The 27887-nt window shown below is 46.3% G+C and overlaps 1 protein-coding gene across 1 annotated transcript; it reads left to right on the forward strand.

Moving 5' to 3' along the window:
* Positions 1–5857: 5857 nt before the first annotated feature.
* Positions 5858–27887, forward strand: MEDAG (mesenteric estrogen dependent adipogenesis). Its single transcript, XM_080940495.1, has 5 exons — positions 5858–6294; positions 17232–17341; positions 23053–23165; positions 23315–23600; positions 25833–27887. The coding sequence occupies exons 1-5, from the start codon at positions 6017–6019 to the stop codon at positions 25955–25957; spliced, it is 912 nt and encodes a 303-aa protein (XP_080796621.1). The 5' UTR covers positions 5858–6016; the 3' UTR covers positions 25958–27887.

The raw sequence follows: 27887 nt of genomic DNA on the forward strand, positions 1-27887 counted from the left end.
GGCAGGAATGCATGTGGACCCTGGAGGAACATTTACTTGGGCAAAAAGAAGCAGTGAGCTCCCAGAATACCACAGCCAGAGCCCATGAGGTAGGCTTGGAGAGAAGGAAGGAGAGGATTTTTCATTTTGCTTCAGTCATGACTAAAGTCAGGAGTCAGTGCGGTAAATATGAATGTGAACCTCTTTGCATAAACATCTTTGCAAATCTGGGCTTTCATTGCTCCATATGTTCCCGCTTTGGCTTTCACACAACTTTGACAGTTCTAACCACAGGGGAAAAAATGATCCGAAGCATGCTCTGTGTGTTTTGTTCATTTATTTAACAAACACTCAATAGTACTTGTTTATGCCCCGGTACTGTTTTTAGAACGCTATGCAAAACCATGACACAGCACTGTTTATCATTTATTTATTCGTTCATTCAGTGAAAATAAATTGGATATCTTTATGGAGCTGCGGTGTGCCTAGAATAAAAAGGCACAGGGTGGAGCTGTTCTTCTCCTGTGACATACAGAGACACACACGAGAGAGAACATTTCCGGAAAGGGACGAGGTAAAGCGCTCACCCCAGAGGTCATTTGCCCTTAGGAGAAGGAGAGGTCACTTAGTTTAAGCTGCTGTGTAGGATGTCTGTTGGATTAAAGGGGAAGAGCAGAGGTTTATGAACTGAGAGCCACACGTCTGGAACAGCTTTAGTGTACCATGGCAGGAATGTCAGCCCCACCACCCAGGAACTTACAAGTCATGTTTTACACTCCTAAGCCAGTGTGACACGTATGTGAGAATCAATGGTCTGGATGGTCAAGCCGACATGAAGCAGCAGAGACTGGACAGGAGAGAGATGGATTCTCTTGCAGGGGACCAGAATTCAGTTCCCAGCACCCATGTCTGTTGTAGGAGAGTTGGCGCCCTCTTCTGATCCATCAGCACTGCCTTCATGTGCACAAATCCACACTCATTTCCTCCCCCATGGCACACATAATTGAAAGTAATAATTAGGGGCTGGAGAGTTAGCTCAACAGTTGAGAACACCTACTGTTCTTGCAAAGGATCCCAGTTCAGTTCCCTGTACTTCCGTCAGGCAGCTCACAACTGTGTAAAAGGGGGCACAGTAGAGAGTCGGCCAACATGGCAGCTCCATGATATGATGTTCTTATGAGAGAGAAGAGCCAGAGGCATCTGGAAGAGTTCAGGGCAGAGAGGAAAAGCAGGCAGAACACGGCTAGGGCTAGGAAGAGAATAGTGAAGAGAGGGGGAGGGGAGGGGAAAGGAAAGGAGAAGGAGAGGAGAGGGAGAGGGAGAGAGGTGAGAAGCCTGTAAGCTGGGGGAGTTTAGGACAGGGGTGAGATAAGAAGGGTTGGGATGCTAGCATGGATTTTGCAATGTATAACAGGGACTTGTGATGTTGAGGGAGCCTGGAGGCCAGCATGCGCTTTGTGGATTCCAGATTCAGCAGGCTGATGCAGCCAATGTCCCAGAGGACTAAGGAAGACTGGGGAGAACTGGGGAGGACTGGGGAGAACTGGGGAGGACTGGGGAGGACTGGGGAGAACTGAGGAGGACTGTGGAGGATTGAGGAGGACTGAGGAAGACTGAGGACTGGGGAGGACTGAGGAGAACTGGGGAGGACTGGGAAGGATTGAGGAGGACTGGAGAGAACTGGGGAGGATTAAGGAGGACTGGGGAGGACTGAGGAGGACTGAGGCCAGGTGGTAGTGGAGGAGAGCCAGCACAGAGGGAAAAAGTGAGGCAGAGCAGTCTTATATACCTTTGGCATTCTAGAATGAGGGATGAACATGCCTCATAGGATGGGGGATGCTGCAAAGCAGGCAAATTTAGCACGAGGAAGAAGATTCTCCAGAGTCGCCAGTATAAAGTCACATGGAGAGGTTGGGTAGACTATCCGAGAGTGGCGAGAAATCCAGACTCTAATAATTAGGGACTGTGATATCTAGGCATCTTCAGCTTTAGGGCTGCCAGAGGAGGCAAAGGTTTGAAAGAAGAGGCTGCCTAGGGCAGAACTCAGAGACTCAGGAAAAAGAAATGGCCATCGCTGAGGGAAAACTACCAGCAATAGACAGGGGTGGCACTGTCTTGTGGTGGTGTGTATGGGCCGTCAGGTATTGAACTCACAGAGATCCCTGGATACAGGCATCAAACACACACTTGTGTGACAGACACTTAGAATGCTTAGAATGCTTTGCCTTCAAACCCCACAGTGTACGTGTGAGGAAGCCGGGACACGCAGGATTGATGTGCTCAGGTTTCCCGGGACCCGACTTTGGCTCTGAACCCAGAGAATGAGGCATTGCAGCCTGAGCCCTCAGCTGTCTGTATTCCTGCTCCGCTACTCCCTGCTCTCAAATCATGCCCGATTTTAGAGGTAAGAAAACGTATTCTAGTTGACACGGTTAACAAATCCCCAAGCCATCTGTTAATTCTAACAAGGCAGACTGACTACTTCACAACTTCTTCAGGAGTTAAGGGAGCCGGGAATGGCAAGGGTGGTCTGGGAGAGGTCGGAGCAGGAAAATGTCTTCCAGGGTTGACAATCCAGATGTCACTGAATATTTAGGTCAAGTTCAAAGGTGCCATGGAGTGAGATGGTAGAGAAGGAATTTAGATGACTCTTCCGTGGGGACTGACCTGGGGAAAAATGGTTAACAAGGGAGGTAGATAAAACTATATTTAAAGACCATTTTATATAAGAGAGAGAAAGACTACAGATATTTGTATTCTGTCTGCTTTTCTCTGTTTATCTCTCTGTGTGTATGTTCCTGCCAGTGTAGATGAGGGTTGTGAACACATGTATGCACACACACACACACACACACACACACACACACACACACACACACACACAGTGTGTGTAGGTCAAAGATCAGCACTGGTTATCTTCCTTGATCACCCTCCACATTATTTTTATGAGACAGTATTGCTCAGCGAACCCAGAACTCATCCATTTAACTAGGCTGTCTGGCTCACGCGCTCCACAGATCTACTTTGTCTTCCCCCAACCTCAGTGTTAGGGTCAGGGATATGTGTCCCTCTGCCCAGCCCAGATCCTATGTAGGTGTTGGGGGTCTAAACTCAGATCCCCGCTCCTGTGTGGTGGGCACTTTACTAAGCATCTTACCAGCCCCAGACACGTGTGGTCTGACAGAAAAATTTAGGTGTGAAAGGAGTGGTGGTGTGAACTGGCCTGTGAGCGCTTGAGTGGTGGTGGTGTGATCTCTGAGAGCTTGGTAGGTTTGAGTTAAGGCCTCTGTATCCCTTGAGATTCCACTGAGGAACCGAACTGATTCAGTGAATCCCTGCTACAAAGAGGAGATCTGATATTGACTTATACCATATGGTTAGAGTAGCAAAAAAAAAAAAAAAAAAAAAAAAAAATTCAAAAAGGTGATCACCTGGTAGTTGCTTAGGCTGTGAAGCAGTGTGCCTCAGTAGTTCCAGTCTAGTGCCAGAGACCTAAAGGATTCCCGGGGTGCACTTGTCCTCAGTCCATGTTGGAAGCCGGAAGATCATTGTTCTTATATGGAAGGAAGCAGCAGCAGCAGCAGCAGCTTAGGGTAGATGGATTCGCCAGTAAAAGCAAAAGCCAAGTGAGTAAAACAAGCAAAGCCTTCTTTCTTCTAGCTCCTTCATCTTTATGGCTATCAGGAGCACTGCCCATATTTGGGATGAGTCTCCCCACATTGATTAAAACAATCAAACGATCCCCAACAAATATACTCACAATCCAACCTGATGTAGATAACCCATCATGGAGACTCTCTTCAGGTGATTCTAGGTTGTGTGAAGCTGATAATCAAAGCTGACCATCACAGGCACTGAATAGGACCATTTAAAGCTCTGAAGCTAAAAGGCTGCCCCTGTGCCTTGATAGCATCATTGTTACCCAAGTGTGAGCACGTGAGGATGGCAAGATCTTCAGGCTGTCCGGTCTTAACTCTAAGCAGGAGCACAGGCCCCTCCCCCATGCCTACTCTTCTATAAAGAGGATTTTCAGTGTAACCTTGGTGTTCTATTGTAAACCCAACTATAATCTAAACAATTCAAATGCATATAGTTGTGGGATATGCTTTACCAGTAATAAAGACTCAAACTGAGAGAATTCACTGTTGGGGGGAGGAGAGAGAGAGGGAGGGAAAGAGAGGGGGGGAAAATGGATCCTTCGGAAAACAATTACATTCTGTTGATAGTTATTTTTTGTCAACTTGACATGAATCCAGACACACCTGGGAAGAGAGAACCCTAGCTGGGGACCTGTCTCTATTACATGGGCTTGTGGGTATACCTGCAAGGGTGTTTTCTTGGTTGTTAGTTGATATAGAAGGGCCAAGACCACTGTGGGTGGTATAATTCCCTAGGCAGGTGAGCCTGGGTTTTGGGCAGCATTTTGTTACAGCAGCAGACAGCCAACAAGGACATAGTCTGAGCTTTTCACAGTCTCACGTCACTTATCCCAGTAATTCCATTTCTGAGAGGGGAGTGCAGAAAAGATGGAAAGTGTAAAGATGTGTTACTGTTGGTAATAAGGGAAAACAACGTGATGTTAGGGTAGTGATAAAGAAAAGTCTAGACAAAAAAGAGTGCACTCCTTTGATGGAAAATAGCACAGTGGTTTGAGATTCAGTTTACAAAGACAGTGCCATTGAAACGAAACATGCTTTTACAGGCAAACGAAGCAAGCAGAATAAAAAGCAGGGAGCAGGGGGCCTGGTTTGGTGGTTATGAGGTATGTATACATATACACAGGCAAGCATTCACACACACACACACAAACTTAAAACCTTTAAAAGTAAACCGCAAAAGTGAAATGTAGCAGAAATGCTTCTGTTTGATTCAATTAAACCCAGGCACTATGGAGAATCACAGAGACAAATTGAAGATAGACTCTAAATTTGACTCCTCAGCGCTGACTGGAGTCTCATGCTAGTTTACGGAGAGCTGAGATGCAGGCTTTGTAATTGCTGGGAAATGTACTTGTTCCTCTGTTAGACTACAAGTTGGATGATAACAGGGGGTTGTGGTTATACACCCACATTCTCAGAACTTAGCTTATTCTTCATCTCCTATTAGATAGTCTGGAAATAGTCATTTAATTAAATTGAAAGGAATAGTCCTTTCATCCCTCAGGAGACGTGTGAGCATGTAGCTAGAGCACTCAAATATTTATAAACTTAGCAAATGAACAGATCCTGGGACTAGGGAGTTGAGCCCACTGGGAAGGCCTGCTAGGGGACTTCTGGCTTGAAACCAAGCACATAGCTGCCAAGGGGCCACCAGGCAGCGAAAGCAAGAGGGTCAAGGTTTGGGGTGCACAGGGGATGCAAGAAAACCTTGTGGGGAAGGGGCAGGCCTTCATGGAGAGAGGCTAGGTGGGAACCGGCGCCAGGAAATGCCTGCCTAGAGAAGGAAAAGCCAGGTCATTAAAGTGTAGGTGGAGGAAGCTGAAGACAGACTGGGCATGGGATGGGGGACACGCATCTCCCAGCCTGGGCTCTGACAGCCCCTGGGTCCCAGGTGGAGAAGTGGTCTGGAACCCCGTGTCGTTCCTGAGGGATTAATGGGCGCTGAGCTAGGCCTGGGTGTCTGTCATGGGGAGGATGCTGCAACAAGCAGTGTGGACTAGGCAGGGAGGGCCCCGCGCGGGGGCTGAGTGTCTGACCCTAGTGGGATGACTAAGTTAGTCTTGGCTGTGAGCAGACGAGGTGTGAGCATGCCAAGTTATGAAACACTGATTGCTCTGCCGGAGTGGAGGCATCTGGGGTCCTGTCTGGGGGCCGGAGGGGCGTGCCTGGTGCCTGATAAAAGGGGCCGTGCCGCGCGGGGACCGCTTTCTCGGCGTCCTGCCTGCAGTGCTCCTCGAGGGTGGGCAACCTTCAGGGTGACAAGAGCGTTCCGGAGCTACTACTGCACGAAGCCCAAGGCAGCCCAGGACAGACCACAGATTTAATCCTCCCACTTGGTGACTCTCAGGGTAGGAAGGGGACAGAGCCACAGCCCGAGTATGGCCACTGCAGCGTGCGAGCCTGTGGCCAGACCCAGCCTGACCTCCATTTCGTCCGGGGAGCTGCGCAGCCTGTGGACATGCGACTGCGAGCTGGCCCTGCTGCCCCTGTCGCAGCTGCTCCGCCTACAGCCTGGTGCCTTCCAGCTGCGCGGTGAGCAGCTCCTGGTGCCCGGGCCTGGGGAACCTGGGGCCGCGCGAGGGGGCTTCAACGTCTTCGGGGACGGCCTAGTGCGCCTCGACGGGCAACTCTACCGCCTCAGCAGCTACATCAAGAGGTAGGTGGCGTCGCCGCGTGCTCTAACCTATCACCCTGTCCCTGCACATCCTTTACCTGGCTGCTGCCCCCTCTCCTGCAGGAACCCACTCCTCCAGCCACCCACACCCCTCCCCCCAAGCAACTAAGTAGGTGTTTTGCTGAGTGTCCAGAGCACAGGGTGGGAAGCACACTCAGTCCCACCCAACAAACCTAGCTGACGGAGATTTTTTTTTTTTCCATTCTCCCCTTTAACTAGGTCAGATGAGCTCAGTGTGTGGGCACACGCCTCCGGAGATGTCTTGGGTGCGGATCCTCACATCTAGCTTTAGTTCTGTGCATGAATAACTTTATTCGGCTGAAGCACACGGGTAGTTCATTTTCCTGGAGTAGTTGCTCTCTTGGTGTTTCTTAAACCAAGCAACTATAGTGTAGAAGAAAAATGCCCCTAGAAGCCCAGACCAGAGCCGTGTTGGCTCTTCGGTGAAGAGACAGCCAGGGCAGAAATAAGGGCAAAGGTATCTATCTTCCTGGTTTGCTGCAGAACATGGTGAGACCTCGGCCTTTATCCAGTGGTCGTCAGGAACTGTCGTGGCCAAGGGGACTCAGACACTCGTTGGTAGGCTTGAAGGTGACAAGGTTGTAGAAGCCGACTTTGATCTCAGGAATACAAGGGAGGGCCATCCATGCTGAATTTCCCTTGGCTTGGTCACCCTGGAGGAAGAGGTCACAGCCCTCACATATGTACAGGATACTCAGTGCCCCAGAACCAAGTGGGTCTGGAGTCTGAGCGGTCCACAGCTAGCCAGATGTGAAGATGTGATGTGTTTACCACTGGGCTAGGGTGGAGTCAAAGGGCTAGACACTGCTGGTGCATGCAGGTAGAACACTCAAGACGGTGTGAGTTTTGAACGTCTGAGAAAACATTTCCTACCGAGAATTTCTCTATGGCAGAGAAATAAAAATACCGTTTTGTAAAGGGGGAGGGGAGGTTAGTGGAACAAGCCAAGTTAGAAACCAGGTTTGGGCTAAGGAGATGGTTCAGTGCCTGAAACCGGAGGATTTGAGTTTAGATTCCTAGCTCCCATAGGAATGTTCGATAGAATCAGAGCCCCCAATTTTAGCGTATGATGTGTACATTTTAGAATAGATGAGGCTTGTCATTAAATTTTTTTTCTTCAAACATCCGCATATAAGTAAATGAAAACCAGCAGCAGTTCCTGGGCGAGTTATAGTGTAAACGTAAGACTAGGTAATGCAGACCAGGGAGCAATGAAATCCACACACAATGGCTTCTCCTCACATACACCATCATGTGAGGGCTTTCATACCCCGGAGGTATAAGGGTGCCACTGAGAAAGACTTGAGCAGTGGAATTAGCAGTGTGTCTTCTTGCAAGGGGCATGCCATGGTAGGAGGCAGCTTTATTTCTAAGTGGGCAGCCTGAAGAGGGGGCTGGGAGGGAGCCACGTCTGACTGGAGAGCGCTTTCTATGGGGAGGGCTGGGGCATAGCAGCAGCTGAGATGTGGAGGCACTCTGAATGGAGACTTTTCTGCTCTGTTCTGCAAGATGGATGGATGGCTCCAATGGCATTTGACTCTGGAGATAGCATTACCAGTGGCACAGGTCTGACCGGATATTTCCAGATTTTTGAAATTTCTGAATATATATATATTTTTTATATATATATATGTTTATATATAGTCTATTTAAATATATATTTACTATTTAAAGATATAAATGTAAATTTATATATGCAGAGAAATAGTTGGAAAGTGAAGCCTTATTGTTTTTGAAAATTTATGTTGTTACTATATTTTTAGTTGTGTGTATGTGTGTGTATCTGAATGTGGGTGTGTGTACCTGTGACAGGCAGCCACCAGAGGTAAGAGATCACCTGGAGCTGGAGTTACAGATGGTTGTGATGAGCCATCTCTCCAGCCCCAGGACAGTTTTACTCAAGGCAAAGCAATAGTACAATTTAGACAGGAATCCACTGTTACAAGTGACAGTGGGCCACTTGAGTAAAAGTGCTCAAGCCCCACATTGCCCTGGAGTTTCTTTATATGGATGAAAGGAAGGAGGAGCTGGAGAGAAAGTTTGTAGCTTGGGTGGGTCCGTTGTTTGATCAGCTCGGATTATGTAAACTGTTGCTCACTGCACGAGCCTCTTGCCGTGTAGAGTCTGATTTTAATCATCCCAACTGTGCTGATATGCACGGGTGAACATTAGAAGGCACAGTTTTAGAGGGCACACTTGACTTACTGTGAATGTACCCAAGACTAGTTCAGGTGGATTGTCCTTCACTCTCCCTCCCATTGGTTTGACTGGCACATAATTGAATGGAATTTTTAAGTTTGATGGCCATTAAACGGGGGTTGGGGGTACTTTTCTGTTCCAAGTATGTAGTGGGGGAGGTGCGAGCCACTCCATGCATGTGGATACCCTAAGCTGTAACAGATTGCTAGGTGCGTTGTTCTGGTGTGTGGGGGTAGTTTGCAGGTGTGTGGGGGTAGTTTGCAGGTGTGTGGGGGTAGTTTGCAGGTGTGTGGGGGTAGTTTGCAGGTGTGTGGGGGTAGTTTGCAGGTGAGGCTCTCAAGTGGCTGAGTGCAATATTAGAAGAGGAAGTGTGCATATCCCAAACCAAGTGGATTCAAGGTTTCTGAACTATTTCCTGTTTGTCTGTCACTATAACATATAGTGCTTCTGTCAAAATGTGTACCACAGCCAATCTGTCTGTCTGTCCACCTGACTGTCCATCCATCCACCTGTCCACCAATCCATCCATCCATATATCCATCTGTCCATCATCCATCTGTCTGTCTGTCCAACCATCCATCCATCTGTCTGTTCATCCATCTGTCTGTCCATCATCCATCTGTCTGTCCATCATCCATCTGTCCATTCATCTTTTTATCATTCATCTGTCCATCCATCCATCCATATATCCATCCATATATCCATCTGTCCATCATCCATCTGTCTGTCTGTCCATCCATCCATATATCCATCCATCCATCTGTCTGTTCATCCATCTGTCTGTCCATCATCCATCTGTCTGTCCATCATCCATCCATCATCCATCTGTCCATTCATCTTTTCATCATTCATCTGTCCATCCATCCATCCATCCATCCATTCATTCATATAGCCATCCGTCCATCATCCATCTGTCTATTCATCTGTCTGTCTGTCTGTCCATCCATTCATCCATCCACCCATCCATACCTCCAGTTTGATATTATTGCTACTGTGGCATAGGAGGCACCAATTTCGAATGTCGCTGGCACAGTGCTCGAGTTGGATCGCCTCAAACCTAGGCGACTGGTGTGGAGGAGCAGCCTGGCCTCACAAATCAGGAGCCTAGAGGTGATGGACCCCCGTGAGATTTCACCGTTTTTCACGGCCACCTCATTCCTGCCTCAGCTGTGGGGTGGCATCTATCCAAAAGCAGCTGCCAAGGAGGGTAGGGATTGCAAAAGGCGGGTCCAGGTTCTGAAGTACTTTGGAGTGCTGGGCCTTTGAGGACAGTGCATTGACCTTCTCAGAGACGTGGGTGTGTTCTCGGTGTCCCTGCAGCAGAGATGTGTGAATAAGAACCCTAGTTGTGTTAATGGTTAGGTTTTGCCTCCCATGATGAGCATTTTGGGTATGGACTAAGTCCACAGTGTAATCATGATGCAGGGTCTCAAGTGTGTTCTATTCATTTCCTGGGGTCCTTTCCCAAGAAACCCCAAACACTAAGAGCCATTGCCCTCGACATACAAATGATAAATGTCCTCTAAAAATCTGCTCTTGAAATACTTATATTAATCTGCAGAGTTAATGAGCAAATCTTTACTGTCACCACCACCACCACCATCATCATCATTTTTAAGTTCAAGATTTCTATTCATGTCATATCTAAAGCCTTCTTAGGACACTACCTGTATATGGTGTTGTTTTTAGCATTTTCTCTAGGCACTGCCCAACAGTTACCTAGTAACACCCAGGTATGAGTATATATATATATATATATATATATATATATATATATATATATATATATATATAAAACGCCATCTTCTCTCTCTCTCTCTCTCTCTCTCTCTCTCTCTCCTCTTCTCTCTCTCTCTCTCTCTCTCTCTCTCTCTCTCTCTCTCTCTCTCTCTCTCTCTCCTGTCTTCCCCACATGTCCCCTGCTGGCCTCTTCCCTTCTTTCTCTGTCTTTCTGTCTCTATCTCTGTCTGTCTCCCCCCCCCCCCCGCTCTCTCTCTCTCTCAATTCTTACCAATAAAGCTTTATATTATGTCTGTCTCATGGCTGATTTCTCAGAGGGAATACTTTGGCTCATCAGTACGCTCCCTTCCTCCACACTACCGCCACCCTTTTATAAAACACATCAGTGGTTACTAAGTGACCGGAAAGGCCAACCCATGTTCACCACCACACACACACACACACACACACACACACACACACACACACATGCACACACATTCATGCGCACACACTACCCGTCTTCCCCCTAGGATGCAGCCTGTCACTGACATGCGGTGACAATGTCTGACAAACCTGACTGCTCCCTGGTAGGAAAGAGGCTGCTGGGAAATCCAAATAAATAAAACAGGAAGGGTGGTTACTCATACTAACTCAAATCCCCAGAGGTTTCGAAATATTTTGCCGGTGTCATCTTGTGAAATGTTACAGCGGGGGCACCATTGTTGTTTATTTTTTATGATGGGAAAACGAGGATTAGTAATGAACCTACAAAGACATGGAAATCAGCTGAGCTGTGGTTTCAAAACTAGGCCCGTGTTTTCAGAAAACTGTCTCAAACAGGAGGTGGTTCTGCCTTCTAATGGCCAGTGGCAGCTTCTCACACGTCCAGAAGAAGCCCCCAAATAAATAACTGGGTTTCTATCTATCGTTCACATTGAAAGTGCAGAGATTTTAAAGGAAGAAATGATAGAACCTGCCCCCATCTACAGCAGACTAGCTGGGAGATAAGCATCAGCTATACCCTCCCCAGGTAGCCCGGTGGGGTAGATGCTTGGAATCATGGGTAAAGGTCTGTGCTGCGGCCCAAGCCTCACCTGTGAGCCATGTCAGGTCTCTGTGAGCCCCCGCAGGGTTGTGGCTCCCAGTGACAGCTTGCAAGTCTCTGCTCTGCTACCTTGGGCTCTGCCTGGAGACCCTTCCTCTTCTTCTTGCCTCGGACGCAGAAACCACTGTGTGCAGAACCTTTCTTCTCCACACACTGAACTGTGATCCGGGTGGGATCCAGTCTAGAGGGTGTGTGAGAGCCCGAGTGGCCAGTTCTGTGCTGTATCAGTGGAGCAACCCTGGGACATTCCCTTATCTTCTGTATAACCCAGTTTCTATGGCCGAGAATAATAATCGCCATATAAAATAAAAACAAAATGGGGGTAGCTTATCCAGGATTGGAGTTTTATTTCCAACATCTGAGTCAAGCAGCAATTAACTGCCTGGAACTCCAGCTCCGGGGTATCTGGCGCCCCCTTCTGGCCTCTGTGGGCACTGCACTCACATGCACAAGCTCACCCACAGAAACACATGCATCCGTAATTAAAAATAAAGCCTTACCTTTAAAAAAAAACTACCCCAGTCTTAAAACATTGCTGTATCAGAATTTAAATTGGTGAAGTCTGGAAGAAACAAATGCTGGCAGGTATTGCCCCTAGTCAGGTGTTAGTTTTTGTATTGTTACTAAGTCGCCACTTAAGCCTGCTTTGCACTGTGCTTGATCCAGTCACCCTCTTGTGGGGAGCTGTTAGCCTCTTTTCCTGGTGATGAAAATGAGTGTGAGCCAAGTTAAACAGCTTGAGAGGTCATAGTCCAGGAGCTCTAGCTCAGCCACATTGCGTTCCTTCCTGGCTTTGTTCCCTCAGAGCCTCGTTCTGATTTTAAGCCATGCTGCTTACTAGTCCCAGCACACATGGTCTCTGTTGAATGGCTGTCTGCCTTCTGACATCCAGCCACACCATCCTGCCTCAAAGCCCTCTTAGGCCTTGCCAACCTCGCTGCGTGTGTTTGGTGTGACAGAACAGTCTCTTACCAGTACCTACCTCACCTCAGTAGGTGACTAGTTCCTGGTCCTCCTTTATTTACATATCCAAGATGCATAACAGTGGAGCTTAGATCCCTGATTGAGAATATGTTTGTCCCCTGATGCCTCAGCTTTTAAATCTGAGTGGTGGGGTATCCTTTTTCACAGGCTTAGATTTTAATCCAGAGCATGACTCCTCTACCAAGAGATCACATCCAAAGACCTTCTAGGTCTGTGTGAACCAGCTAGAATACAGACACACCTTTAATCCCAGGAGACACAGGCAAGCAGATGTCTGAGTTCAAGGCCAGCCTGGTATGAGCAAGTTTCAGGTTTAAAAAAAAAAAAAAAAAAAAGTTTAGGTCTAGGCATGGTGGTACATGCCTTTAATACCAAACAATGAAGGAACATGTAGTTGTTAGAAGTAAGCAGCCATGTTTGAAAGTGACTTCTAATTGAGTGGCAGGTGAGGTGACGAATCAGAAAATTTGGCAGAATAGGATACACCCAACTCTCACAAGAAGGGAGAGGTAAGGAGCAGGAGAGAGAGACAGAGAGAGAGAAAATGTAGGGAGGGAGAAGGAGCGGGTGGGAGGGGAGGCAGTTTTACTAGGAGAGTTTTACAGAGACAGGTTGAAAGGTTGAAGAGAGATCAAGTTAGAAACGGGTGAAGACAGAATAAGTCAGAGGCTGAGAGAGAAGCCAGATTGAACCAGTCAGCTTGGAGAGGAGTTTAAGCCAGAACAGCTGGGTTGATCAGTCGGCCAGAGTTCAGAAAGACATAGGGAGGGTGAGCTTACTCAGCAGTAAGTTCAGAGGCTGAAAACATTCTAGGCCTAGATTAGATTGTACGGAGGCCAGAAGCTTCCAGAACTAGGCCTAGGTTAGCAGATGGAGGCAGTGAGCCTCAGAGATGACAATTACTACCAGAGAATATTAGTTACTTTAACACATGGGTGTCTCTCAAACTGTTGGCAATTTAACATACAGGGGTTCTTGATAAAACACAGATTCTGGGGCTGGAGAGATGGCTCAGTGGTTAAGAACACTGACTGTTCTTCCAGAGGTCCTGAGTTCAAATCCCAGCAACCACATGGTGGCTCAGAACCATCTATTATGGAATCTTATGCCCTCTTCTGGTGTGTCTGAAGACAGCTACAGTGTACTCACATACATAAAATAAACAAATAAATCTTTAAAAAACAACAAACAAACAAACAAACAACCCCCACCCACAGATTCTGGCTGGAAGAAACTGGCCAGGGGCTTGAGTTCTATATTTGGACGAACCATGCTGATACTATTGGACCAGGGACCACACCCTACGCATGAAGGACTTCTATCTTTTCTATTGCACGTTGAAATGTTTGTATTGTATCTGGCTCTCAAAGGCACCAGGTAGGTCTTGGTGGCAAAGGCATTTCCCTCTTCATCTTTGTATTATCAAAATCTACCTCACAGTGGGTCACGGGCAGAGCTATGATCCAAGTTCAAGGTTAGCTGTGGCTCAGGGTCACAGTGCGCTTTGGTTCTGAAATGGAGTTCACACATCACTGAGCTTGGACATGAATTATATCTTATTTTGAAACACTGCTTTCTCTGACATTGTCCTGTCCTCTGATCTTTGTTCTGAGGCCAGACTTAGAACGGTATAGCCTAGAAGTAAATTGGGAGACGGGGTAAGATGAACAATTGAGAGCCGAAAGGACTGGCTACAGAAAAGCTAAAAGTCCTTTACTTTTTACCATTCCCTATGATAACTTTAGCAAATACAGTAAGTATCCAGTGCAGAGGGGTGATATTTTCATTACCAACCCAGAATAACTGGTCCCTAGGGTAATCTAGTCAGACACCCTGAAGTGAAAACATCAGCTCAATGTTAGATACATGGAGCTGGACCAAGAGACCCCCTGATCTTTTTGAATTGTGATGATTTTTGTATTCAAGTTTGTAAGATAATAATTTTCAAGTGAACACCTATGCTTACTTATTTCATTGGGATTTTGAGGTGTCTGACAAAGGGAGCATGCCTGGGAACTGGGAATGGAAGAATCAATGAATTAGAATTGTGTCCTTCCCTCAGTCTGGCTTCCCTTTATTCAAGTTAACTGTAGTCAATGTCGGTCAAAACCAAAAGCTTCCAATTTTAACAAATCATGCATTTTAAATGGTGCACCACTGAGACCCGAAGGCTGTGGTCTCTCCTCCCATTCCTTCCCACTCCATCGGGTGCCAGGTCCCCTGTCCTGAACGTCCTGACTGTAGATGCCACCCACCCTTTCGTCATTCTTTAGTCTTCTAGCGCTTCAGCGCCACTATCTAGTGTACAGATGTGTACAGATGTAGCGCCAGCCAATGATTTTGGCACCTTCTGGATAGATAAGGAGGGACCCCTGTGGTTCTTATTTGTGGCCAGGTTAGATATACGGAATATCTCTTTTCTATAAATTATACTGCCCAAATTTTCTTACTCGCAGTATTTGCACACCCCCGGGGGTTGGACGGCCCTTTAATCGACCTCTGACTCATCTGAGGCAGGAGAGTTGTGTTGTGCCTGCTTTTACTGTTCAGTTCCATTTAAACTCACACTCTAAAGTGTGTGATCGTGTGTAGTTCACACAAAGACTCAGTATGTGGCTTCCTGCTACCCCCTCCCCCCCCCAGCTGCAGGAGGCTTTCCACGGAATTAAAAGGGGCCACTCCCAGATGTTGTCCTTTTTGACTTGACGCTTCTCTTTTTTACTTGCAATGTGGATTTGTTGGAAGACAGTTTGCCGATAGCAAAACTCAGGGATGTCTCCAGTCAGACGTCCACTGATCTTACAGCAAGAAGGAAATGCCATGATCTCGCATCATCAGAAGAGTGTGTGAAACGGCTACTTTGGGGGCTCCACTGCACACAAACACTAGGTGCCTCCTCCAGAGAGCAGCCTATGGGCTGTGGACAGAGGGAGAAGGAGTTACCCTGGGGACAGTGGTGAATGTGCTAAATGAGTGGGTTTGACACACACACACACACACACACACACACACACACAGAGAGAGAGAGAGAGAAAGAGAGAGAGCGAGAGAGAGAGAGAGAGAGAGAGAGTAAAACAGATCAGAGGAGAGATGGCTCAGCTGTTAAAGGCTAGGCTCACAACCAGAACTATAAAAAACAGATCAGAGGTTTGCTGGGGCTCTAGTCTCCAAATCTAGTCTGACAATCCAATAGGACTTCTAGGAAATCAAGCCATCAGAGCTCCTCTGGAAGAGCCTGTCCAGTGTAGCAAAAGGCACCCCTGCTGCAGCTCAGCTGGCCCATTCACACCCTGCAGATGCTTCATCTGGGCCCACTCAGAACCAGCCCAAATTTAACAAAGACCGTGGCCAAGGTTTCATTCACCTGCTGGGTAGCATTCAGCCTGCTGGGACAGCTAGGAAACGAACCATCTCCTTTGTCTTAGTCACTCTTCTACTACTGTGAAGAGACAACCAGGACCAAGGCAACTCCTGCAAAAAAGAGAGATGGGGGGGGGGGGCGGGTGGGGAGATTGTCTTTTGATATTGGCTTTTGAAACCTGCCTCCAGAGACATACCTCTTCCAACAAGACCACACAATTCCTAGTTCTTCTCTAACAATTCCAAGTAGGAATCAAGCATTCAAGCACATGATTCTATGGGAGCTGTGTCCATTCAAACCACCACGCACTTGAAGAAACCCGGTTTGCATTTGGATCATTTTGTTAACCATGTGAAGGCATTTTGGATCATTTTGTTAACAATACTAAGGCAGCGGAGAGAAAGCTAACAGGCCAGATTGAGAGTCAGGATTCGAAGAAACCTTCTAGGGTAGAATAGCAAAATAAAACCAAGAGAGCTAAATTTAATGAGGATATGGGCAGAAATCCATGAACAGTTTGACTTTCTTTCAGATACACAAGCTGAGAACTGAGGAAATGTGAATTAGTAATTGTTTGCAGGAATAATGATTAATGGTGTGATCTATACAGGAGGGGTGCTTATTTCGGGAATGGGAAGTGAGGAGGAGATAGAAAATCCCAGACCTATTAGACAGGATGAGTCCATAAAATAAGGTTCAGTGAGCTCTACCTTTTCAATTTTATTCTTTGTTTTGTTTTATGATTGAGGGGAAGGTATTTATTGTAGATGTGAGACAAGCACAGAGAGAGGGGGAGGGGAGAAAGAGAGACAAAGACAGAGAGACACAGAGAGAGATGGGGAAAGAGAGAGGCAGACAGGGAGAGACAGAGAGACATAGATAGATAGATAGATAGATAGATAGATGGATGGATGGATGGATGGAGAGAGATAGAGATAGATAGATTCATAGATAGACAGACAGACAGACAGACAGCTAGCTAGCTAGATAGATCAATGGATGGATAGATGGATGGATAGATAGATAGATAGATAGATAGATAGATAGATAGATAGATCAATGGATAGATAGATAGATAGATAGATAGATAGATAGATAGATAGATAGATAGATAGATAGATAGAACATAGAGAGTGGAGAGCATAGGAGACTGCAGGAAACAGAGACAGACAGAGGGGATGGGAGAGGTTTGTTCATTATTGATCCAGGAGGACTTGGGCTTCTGATACCTTCTGATGAACTCTTCTGCCTACATGATATATGACACTGGCTCCTGTGGTAAAGGTTTCCCTCAAAGCCACACATTGAGACCAAGCCATCCCAGAAGCCATAGAACTCTCAGCCTGTCAGCCAATGGTCAAAAGGCAATTTCCTTGTATGTGTAAAATGTGGAATCCTCTATTAGGATGCATTTTAGGACACATCCCTCAAAGGCCATGGCTGGGGTAGGTGCGTGTCCAGCCAGTGGGTCTCCTTCCTCACATGGGAGTGGAAGCTACATCTCCAGCTGTTTCTGCTTTTTCATAGATATGTGGAACTGACCACCTACTGTGATTATAAAGACTACAGGGAAACCATTCTGAGCAAGCCCATGCTATTCTTTATTAATGTGCAGACCAAGAAGGACACCTCAAAAGGTAGGTATATGTGTGTGAGTGTGTGTGTATGTGTGTGTGTGTATGTGTGTGTGTGTGTGTGTGTGTGTGTGTGCCCACCCGTGAGTGCATGTATAGTCTGCATTTGGTTCTGCTTTGCTGGGTGGCAGGCTAAGGCCAGTGAGGAGGGAAGAAGGAAAGATAGACGTGAGCTTATGCCAAGGGCATCAACGATCAACCTGACTTGCGCAGCCATTTGGAGCCTGGCACATGCTGGCATAGAAAACCTAATGATGCAAACCACCTGTCTCTGAGATTCTGACTTCCTGTTCAGGCAGGAAGTGACCTGACACAGAGCCTTCTGAGGTTTGATTCCCTTTTATGACAGGAAATGATCTGAAATGCTGACATGTACACACATACACACACACAAACACACACACAAATATACATACATACATACATACATACATACATGCATGCATACATACATACATACATACATACATACATACATACATGTATGTCTAGTGCCCTTGCAGACCAGAGAGGGCATTGAATCCTCTGGAACTGGAGTTACAGATGGGTGTAAGCCGCCATGTGGATGCAGGAACTAGAACCCAGGTCCTCTAGAACATCAACCAGTGCTTTTAACCTCTGAACCATCTCTCTAGCCCTTAGCTTTTATTTTAGATTATGTGTGTCCACTGTGATTTGTGTACAGGACTGCAGTATCTTTAGGGGCCAGAAGAGAGCATTAGATTCCCCACAGCTGTCAGTCACCTCATGTGGGTACTGAGAACCCAATCCAGGTCCTCTGCAAAAGAATCAGAGCTTCTAGCTCCTGACTTCTTTCTGTTCCCTTAGTTAGCAACTTTTCTAGGATAGAGGAATAAAGTACTATTTTGGTAGGATGCAAAGTGATTCTACCTTTAAAATAAAATGGGGTACATATTCTCTGGTTATTTTAAAGAAGAGGAAACTAAGACTTTTTTCCTGGAGGTAATTACAAATGCTTTAGGTTTTGCATTTCTGGGTGTTAGAGTTGCATGTTTAATCACATTTCTTTAGGTTTTTTTTTCACATTAGCTGGTAACAATCCTGTAATTCAAATTCCAGTGTAAACAATTCTCCATTTTTCTCTCCTCTGTTCAGACTGAAATGTGGGAACGTGTTGGAGATTTGATTTAATGGTTTGCCAAATTCCACAGGAATTTCCATGTTTCTTGTGAGACACTGCAGGTCACTTCCCCCAGTTGATTTTGGTTGGGAAATAAAGATGCCGAAAGCTAATGACTGATAGATAGATTGAGGTGGGACTTGGAGAAAGGAAGGAGCAGAGATCGCCATGATGGGTAAGAAGAAAGACCAGACCTAAAGGTCCACTGACATGTGAGAATCAGGGTAAGTGGCCGCATGGGCCACTTCCCTGATTGAGACTGGGGTAGCAGAGATGAAATCTAGATTTTAAAAGATGTTAACTTAGGAGTACCAGAGGGGAGTGTTTGCTAGTACCAGGAAAGATTAGACATTTAGACATGCCCAACCATTAAGCTAGTCAAGGCATATTAAAATTAACTGGTGCGTTTGTGTGTGTGTGTGTGTGTGTGTGTGTGTGTGTGTGTTTGATTTGAGAATCCAGCTAGCTCTTGGGAAGATGCAACTCATCAGGAGCACAGAGCAATTAACTAGTTACCACTACAGGAAAGTTACCAGCAAAACACTCTGTTAAGTGAAATTGTAGAACTTGATACTAGGTATTATTCTTCAAGTGACTGGCTCACTTTAGACAGACTCACCCAAGCCTCTCCTCTCAGGTGACTATTGGGAGCTCTGTGCTCACCATCCATAACTCCAAGTCAGAGCACTCTGACTGCAGGAGGGAGGAAAGAGCACCTTGAGCAGCCGCAATGTGAGAGCATCCTAGTACCACCATGTGTTCTGGCTCTGCAATGGCCAGGAAGCCAACCAGGTCTCCAGGATTATAACTCACAGATGCGCAGCGCCCCCATTACCTCAGGGGGAATTGAAAAAAAGAGCGATACCTGTGGGTTTAATTCGAGTGCTAACAGTGGTATGAGATGGGATCTGCGGGATGCTCACAGAACATAGTTTCGTGACAACATCCACAGGAGGGGGCACAGGAGGAGGTCACAGCCGGCCAACTTTGAGAAAAGCGAAGACATGGAAAAAGTTCTGTAATATAAAAACAAAAGATGGCTAAGCTTGTAGGATGATAGCTGTAACTAAGGCAACATGTCAGCTCTGCTGCTATTCTAGACTGCATGTTGTACAAATTAGCAGTTACCATGTCCTCGAGACAAGCACTACATCTTCTAGAAGCCTGTCATAGTGGACACACTGTTTGACAGGTCTGTAAATGTGCAGGGTACAACCTGCCCAGGGTACAACCAGCTGTGAGAGAGCCTAGACCTAGCTGTTTAATGAGTCTTTAGAAGGTCTTGGTTGATTTGCATGAAATTCAGTTCCAGGTACCAGCTAGCCTGCTGGCTTTATTTTATCTCTCATCTCAAATAGCACATAAGATGGTTAATATCTTAAGCTCCTTTTAAAACTTCAGGAGAAGGGGAAATGTGGGCAGGAAAACCAAAAGTGAGTAAGCTTAGTTTAAAATGCATTCGGGGATGGAGAGATGGCTCTGCAGTAAAGAGCTCTGTCTGTAATTCCGGAGGACCTGGGTTCTGTTCCCAGCATCCCATGGTGTTACAACCATCTATAACTCCAGTTCTAGGCATATGGGATCCTCTTTGGCCTCTGAAGACACCAGGCATGTAAGTGGTCCACAGGCATACAAGCAGGCAAAACATTCATACACAGAAGAGGAAAAGAAAATCTTCCAAAAACTTTATTCCTTAAAACCATCAACACTTGCCTTTGGCCCTTAAGGTTTGCCCCTGAGACATGCCAAAAGCAATAGAATCGTCTGAGAATCACACAAGAGCTGGTCTATGCCTTTAGACAGACTCTGACAGGGATGTCTCCCCTCCCTTAAGTTGAGTAGTGTGGGCTTGATTCTGGGGAATGGAACGAGATTAGTAGTTAATAAGATTCTAGTATTGTTAAATGAGGAAACAGTCTTCCCTTTGTTTATATCCTGTGTTGGGTAAGACTAGCTGCTTCCTGTGCCTTGGTGCTGGAAACTCCAATCTGGAGCAATGGGGATGCTTTAAAGGGCTTCTCAATATTCCTAATGCTGTGTGGAGCCACGAGCATTAATTATTTCATTGCTATTGCATAACTATAATGTTGCTGCTGTTATAAACAGTAATATAAATATCCAATGCAGGATATGTGGTCCCTAAAGGGGGTCATGCCCCATGGGTTGAGAATCTGGCTTGGAAGCTTAGCCATTTCATCCCAGCAACCACAATGTAGAGGCAAGAACTGATTCCAGCAAGCTGTCCTCTGATTTCTGCATGCATGCCTTCAAGCATGCAAATACCACCAGTAAGTCAATGTTAAAATAAATTGCCGGCTGGAGAGATGGTTCAGTGGTTAAGAGCACTGCTCTTCCAGAGGTCCTGAGTTCAAATCCCAGCCACCACGTGGTGACTCACAACCATCTGTAACGGGATCCGATGCCCTCTTCTGGTGTATAGAAAGACAGCTACAGTGACAGGGCAACTCCATTGTCCTGGAAGAAGAGGTGACAAAGGAATGTTTGGCTCTCTGATTGCTTTGGTCGCTGTGGAAAACAGGCTTGTTTTCCACAGCTTCCCTTGACTTTCTTCCTGCTCTTCTACTGCTGGAGCTTGCTTTTTGCAACTGGATTTCTAGTTCTGATGTCTGGGCTTTTCTCGTCTTAGACTGTGGACTCTGCACATGACATTCCAATGGTTTTCTGTGTGTTGAAGTGAAAGCATGTGAGGGTAGAACCTGCCCAGAGGAGTATCGGAGAGTCCATGCTTTACTGCTTTCCTTTGCTCTCAAAAACATCCCTCTTACCCATCTTTCCACCAGCTCAGTGAATAAGTGCCCACTGCAGTGCTTCTCTGGATCTTGTAGACTCTACATCAGACATCTCTTTTCTTCATGGTCACCTCAGGCACAGGCAGAGTGACCAAACAGGGACCTGAGAAGAAGGTGCTGATCTTTGCTTTCCCGTTCCTAGCTGTCCAGCACCTACTCTAGTGCCTCTTCCCTGCAGGGCAGGGACCCCTGGTGAACTGGAGCTGGTGATATGTGTGGGCCTTGTGGCCTCGACTCAGTGGGGCTCAGGGTTAAGTTCCCTCTTGAATTTGGATGTGAATATCCTAAAAATATCAAGTACCTGTGAAACTTTGCTTCACTGCTTTTCTCTTTCTGAGAGGTAAAAAGTAATATTTTAAGGGTATTTTGTTTTAGTGTTAAATAGTATCCCAGAAACTGCGTTTTTTATTTATTACATACACAAAAAGTAAATGTGTTTTTATAGAATAAAAAGTCTAGAGTTGGAAACTCTGGGAAAACTTACTGAGATGCACAAATGTCTCCCTCTCTCTGATGTGCAATATGCTTGGCAACCATAGATATTTCATGTTTAATCTGTAAATAAGAACTGTATTTAAATTAAATGAGAGATTTTTGTAAAAGGACCAAATGTTCTTTTATAAATGTACTAAGGGATATCTTGTTCTTTGAAATTTATTAGGATTTTTATGAATAATTTTTATTAAAAGATTCTTCTTTTAAAAAAAAAAAAAGAAAGACAGCTACAGTGTATTGTCATATATACATAATAAAACATTTTAAAATTATGTTTTAAAAATTGCTGAAAGAACCTAGCCCTGCCTGGACAGTAAGGGCCAGTTCTCCCAGAGGCTTGTGGGGTAGAAAGCATAAGGAGGCTTCTTCCCTGGGTTCGCTGGTGAGAGCCAGACCACTCTACATAACCAGTGAGGCAGGATGAGTAGCTGGCCACATGAACCTTCACTTCCTTTTCCATACAAGAGCACGCCGGGGAGAGGAAGTTCTCACACAAGGGGCTTCTGATATCCAAGGTAGCTGATTCCTTAACCTGCCCTCACGGTGGCCCAGAGTGCCTTTCAAATTTGCAACATTTTGGGGAGCATTTCTAGAAATCTCACTTGGCTCTGTGGCTAATATTGTATTAAATATTTAAATCCCAGAGCGGGATTTCTACCTCGCCTTGGCTATTGAGTTTCCGGATGAAAGACACACTCACAATCTTTATATTTACAATAAGCCTCAAACAGTACAAGATCTGCTGCCTACACTGTGCTGTTAGAATCTACTTTCCTATCGATAATCCCAAGTTATTACCTATTGTTCAATATGTTCCATTTGGGCTACTCTTAGCTCCAATTGGGTAGCTTCCAATTGGGTAGCCCTCAGGGCCATGATCTCTTGACCTGGTGGCTTCTCCTCCTCCTCCTCTCCTGCACCTTGTTCTTCATCGTCCTAACCCAAGCCCTTGAACCCTAAACCTCCCCTATGTCTCTTCTGCCTGGCTATTGGCTGTCGGCATTTTTATTCACCAATCAGAATTAACTTGAGAGCAGGGTCACACGGGTTACATGCAGACCCCAGGTCTTGCAGGCCCATGCTTAGCATTACTATAGACAATGAAAGACAAAACCTCAACAGTTGTGAGGCTGAGGAAGCCGGCAGGAAAGCAGCTAGCTGCATCGCCATCTTCCAAAGCGGCTCCAGCCACGCCTCTGTTCATTGGAAGGAGCAGGTTCACGGCACACAAACAACACTTTTTCTAACGTCTGCTTCCTGACTTCTAGAAAGGACCTACGCGTTTCTTGTGAACACAAGGCACCCCAAGATAAGAAGACAGATAGAGCAAGGGATGGACATGGTCATTTCCTCAGTGATTGGAGAAAGCTATAGACTTCAGGTAAGCACCACAAAGGGACCATGTCCCTTCCTCCTGGGCACCTGCCACGCTCTCTCAGGGTGTGCCGCTGCGGACATCCAGGTTGTGGCTGATTCTATGACACTCACGATGGTTTCCTACCCACACCGATAAACTTTTTTCTCTTTCAGTTTGATTTCCAGGAAGTAGTGAAGAATTTTTTTCCTCCAGGAACTATCGTGCTTAATGGAGAGAATTTGAACTTCAGCTACGAATTCAAGGCAGATGCCCTGTTTGATTTCTTCTACTGGTTTGGGCTCAGCAATTCCACCGTAAAAGTGCACGGAAAGGTTCTGAACTTGACAAGTACGAACCCAGAAAAGAAAGAAACGATTAAGTTATTTCTGGAAAAAATGAGTGAACCTCTGATCAGAAGGAGTAGTTTCTCTGATCGGAAATTTAGTGTCACATCCAGAGGTACGTTGCAAATCTCAGGGTACCTGAGAAGTGGTTAGCTCAAAGTGTGGAGGAAAAGCCAAGCAGCCACTAACTGAAATGCTAGAGGTCTGCCTCTTTACCTGCGAGAACAGTGATATCCTGGCCTACACCTTTGATCCTAGTACTTGGAAGGCAGATGCCAGTTGGTTTCTATGAGTTCAAGGCAAACAAGTTTCAGATAGTTAAAAACAAAAACAAAAAAACCTAATACCTCCAACTTGGGGAGAATGGGGTAAGATGTGTTTGTTAGCCTGAAGGGGAGAGCTGGTCATGGTGGCATGCACCTGTATTCCAGCTGGGCATAGCAGCATGCACCTGTATTCCAGCTTGGCAAGGTGGCATGCACTTGTACTCCAGCTGGGTATGGTGGCATGTGCCTGTATTCCAGCTGGGTATGGTGAATGCACCTGTATTCCAGCTGGGCACGGTGCATGCACCTGTATTCCAGCTGGTCATGAGGCTGCAGCAACGGTGTGGCTGGAGGACAAGATGAATTCAGGAGTTTGAGGCCAGCCTAGGTAGCACAGGAGTTTCCTGTTTCAGATGAAAAGAGGTAAAAAGGGAAAAAAGGAAGAAAGATATAATGAGTTTTCTTGTCCGCTCCCTAAATTCTCTGATATATCAGTTATATGATGTAGCCAAGGCAGAGGGTAACCTTAAATTATTAACTTAAGTGAAAAATTGATTCAAATGACTACACCCACTTCAGCACGTGAGGAAGAGGGCTGCCTCCCCCACTTCCTTTGTATGAACTCAGGACCACAGAGCCAGCAGCCAGCTTGCTGTGGTCTCTGTCTTGGCGGTATATTCAGAAGGGTTCTTAGATACTACAAGAATAACTCCTAGGAAGGTTTCATTTAACAAACAAGCATGGCATATGGTGGGCTCTTGGCTTTGAGATGCACGTGGCTCAGGCAGATGGCTTCCTCCACAGTGAGCTGCTCTCTGAGGGTTAGCTAGTCCAGGGGGCCCCAGAGCACTTCCTGAATCAGGGCTCTGGTGGCTGTTCGCAGCAGCCGCCAGCTCAGGGCCCTGTAGTGTTCTGCAGAGCAGATGTCAACGGTCTGGATTAATTGTATTTAGTGGCAATTCTTTCTTCCTTTGTGTGCAGCAAAAGTCAGGGGCTTTTTTTTTTTTTTTTTTTTTTTTTTCCTGGAAATTGTCTGTGTCCTTCCCTTCCTTCCTCCCACCCCCTTCCCTCCCTCCTCCTCCCTCTCCCTTCCTTCCCCCCTCCCCTGTCAATGTCCCTCTCTTTCTCTTGCTTTTCTTCCTCTGAGTCTCTGTTTCACTGACCTCCCAACCCCTATCCTATCCTATCTTAGCCTTTGTGAGTGGTCTCACCTTGCTTTGGCTACACCCCTGTTGCTGGATTCTCAGATTCTCCTGTCTCACCCACTGGCCCCAGCATCCTGGATTGTGACTCACCCTCTGTCCCTGTATCTGCTCAGGGTTTCCACTAGGGCACACAGGGTAAGAAAGTGTCACATTCCCTGGAAAGTTTCCCCTGAGCCAGATCTGGGGCCTTCTCAGCTCTAGAGCCATGGAGAGGACGCCCCCCCTGGGAGTTGGCCCCACCATTGCAGATAGGCACACCTGTTGCGCTGGCACATTGCCAAGCCTGGCACGCAGCCCTTAGACTGACTGCCAGCCTGGCTCTGTCCACGTCAGAAGCTGATCTCTAGCTGGGAATGTAACTCAGTAGACAAGTGCTTGCCCGGCATGTGAGAAGCCCTTTCTTCCTCAGCCCCGTAAGATGAAGTAAACCAACCAACAGTCAGAATCTGACTCCTAACCACTAACCCCGGGCCCTGGCCTCTGTCTTAAGCATCTGTTTCCCGTTACCTGCTGCTGTACCTCAAATCTCCAGCCCAATGGAAAGTCGTCATAGCCCTGAATGCCCATCAACATTTTTGTTGTTGTTGTTTGTTTGTGAAGGAGTCTCTTTGTAGCCCTCCCTGGCTAGCTTGGAACTTGCTATGTAGACCAGGCTGGCCACGAACTCACAGAGATCCACCAACCTCTGCCTCCTGAGTGCTGGGATCACACCCAGCCAAGAGTAATAGCACAGATAAGCAAAAATCAATGCACTTCTATTAGTTTTTTTGAGTGTCCCCATGGAATTCTCTACTAGTTGCTGAAATGGCTATTTTGGATGAATTTCTCTTTCTGAAGTGACGGTGACAACGAATGCCTTATTTACTGTGTTTTCAGGTTCAATAGATGATGTTTTTAACTGCAACCTGTCACCAAGATCATCAGCCACAGAACCACTATTGCCAGAATTCTCATTCCCAAGTGTTCTGGAATCTGAAGAGACATCCAACCAACTTATCTGATTGGTCCGAACATTCTAGCTGTCGCCCTTTGGAGGTCTGTGGCAGACAGTGGGTGGAAGAGGTAAGAGGGGGCAGGGGGTGGACATTTCCATCCCTTCGCCAGCCTCTGGCCCTCCAAGGTTCTATAGAGGACCCCTTTTCCCATTTCCCTAGGCATGGTGCCCTGGCAGGCCCAGTGGCTTCCATGGGGGGGTATTATTATGGGGATGAAGGGACTTTATCATTGACTTTGAACAGTTCTCTGAAGAATCTGAGGAATTCTCAGGGGCAACCACTTGTGAACTTTGCTTAGTACCCTGGCACTCTGGAGGCCTTCCTGGCAGCCTCTGCGAGAGTCACCTAACTGGGATGTTACCCCGTGATATTTCCTGGACCACACAATGGTCCTCTGCAGCCAGCAGCCCCAGCAAGCTTTGGGGTTAAGCTCTTCTCTTGCAAATGTGTTAGGTGAAGCCAGCCCCAATATTTCCCTGGGAAACAAGTCTGATGTCCTTCCTGCCAGTGGGATGAACGTTCAAGATACTGGCCACCAGGATGAGGCCTCCCTGAAATGTAAAGCCAGGTGGTGTACCAATCAACCGGTAACAAGAGAGGTCCTCCTCCTGCAGGTACACAGTACAAGTTGGTGTTTGAAATACTCTAGCAATTTTCTAGGAGATTAAGCCCAGGAAACTAAGTCATTCCCATGGTTCATTGGACATCAGGGTGCTTTCTGCCTCACAGCTCCAGTGGAATTCACTGAAAGGGAAAATAATTATCCAATCTCTATATAAAAGTTTGCATGAGTGGCTGGGCGTGGTGCCTGTAATTCCAGCAGTTGAGAGGTGGAGGCAGGAGAATGAGGAGACCATCCTTGGCTACATAGGGAGTTCAAGACCATCCTTGGCTACATAGGGAGTTCAAGACCATCCTTGGCTACATAGGGAGTTCAAGACCATCCTTGGCTACATAGGGAGTTCAAGACCATCCTTGGCTACATAGGGAGTTCAAGACCATCTTTGGCTACACAGGGAGTTCAAGACCATCCTTGGCTACATAGGGAGTTCAAGACCATCCTTGGCTACATAGGGAGTTCAAGGCCAACTTGCTCTATTAATACAGAAAACTGTCTAATAAAAACAAACACGCATCGTTGCACATGTGGATTCCCATGTGTACTCATAAGAAGGCAGATTTATGGGCCCCTTGTATCATCTTTTGATAGCAATGTTGACGGCCTGCCATTTGGACCTGAAATGTTCTCTGGTACATATGCACAATTAAAACTTTCCTTAGCATCCAACTTGTAACTGATTTAACTTATGGCCAAAAAGAGGTACGGGGTGTCCCCTTGAGGTTTGTGGGTGGTTGGCTGCTTTGTGACACACTAATGACGGGAGGGGTGTGGCTTTAACAGCCGCTACCTCAAGAAGGGACGTGGAGAGCGACGACATGGAGCATTTGAAGAAAGAAAATGAAGGTTGATAAGGAGAAAAGAAAGTGACACTTCATCACAGGAGGATAAACATGTTATTAAATCCAGTAAAAAGAAAAATAATGAAGACTTTTAACCAGTTCTTCGCCAGCAGAAATAAACCTTAGGTACATAGCAAACATTAAACTCTTCCCAAAGGAAATAAAAAGTATTCATAACATTGACAACTTTCTTTTGAAACTGAATGGAGGAAACAGCCAGTAATCACCACAGGAGTGGTCTAGAGACCTGGGAAGCTAATTTCATCATTAAGATTTCTTAATTGGGTTGGAGAGAGAGGGCTCAGTGGTTAAGAGCACTGACTGCTCTTCCAGAGGTCTTGAGTTCAATTCCCAGCAACCACATGGTCGCTCACAACCATCTGTAATGGGATCTGATGCCCTCTTCTGGTGTGTCTGAGGACAGCAACAGTGTACTCATATACATAAAATAAATACATCTTTTTTTTAAGTCCTA

Source organism: Micromys minutus (assembly GCF_963924665.1).
Source record: "Micromys minutus genome assembly, chromosome: 29".
Classification (NCBI taxonomy): Eukaryota; Metazoa; Chordata; class Mammalia; order Rodentia; family Muridae; genus Micromys; species Micromys minutus.

Coding starts and splice junctions, on each gene's coding strand:
- MEDAG (XM_080940495.1), top strand. CDS start 6,017: ATGGCCACTGCAGCGTGCGAGCCTGTGGCCAGACCCAGCCTGACCTCC. Junction 6,295..17,231: donor CTCAGCAGCTACATCAAGAG/GTAGGTGGCGTC, acceptor GCTTTTTCATAG/ATATGTGGAACTGACCACCT. Junction 23,601..25,832: donor ATTTAGTGTCACATCCAGAG/GTACGTTGCAAA, acceptor CTGTGTTTTCAG/GTTCAATAGATGATGTTTTT.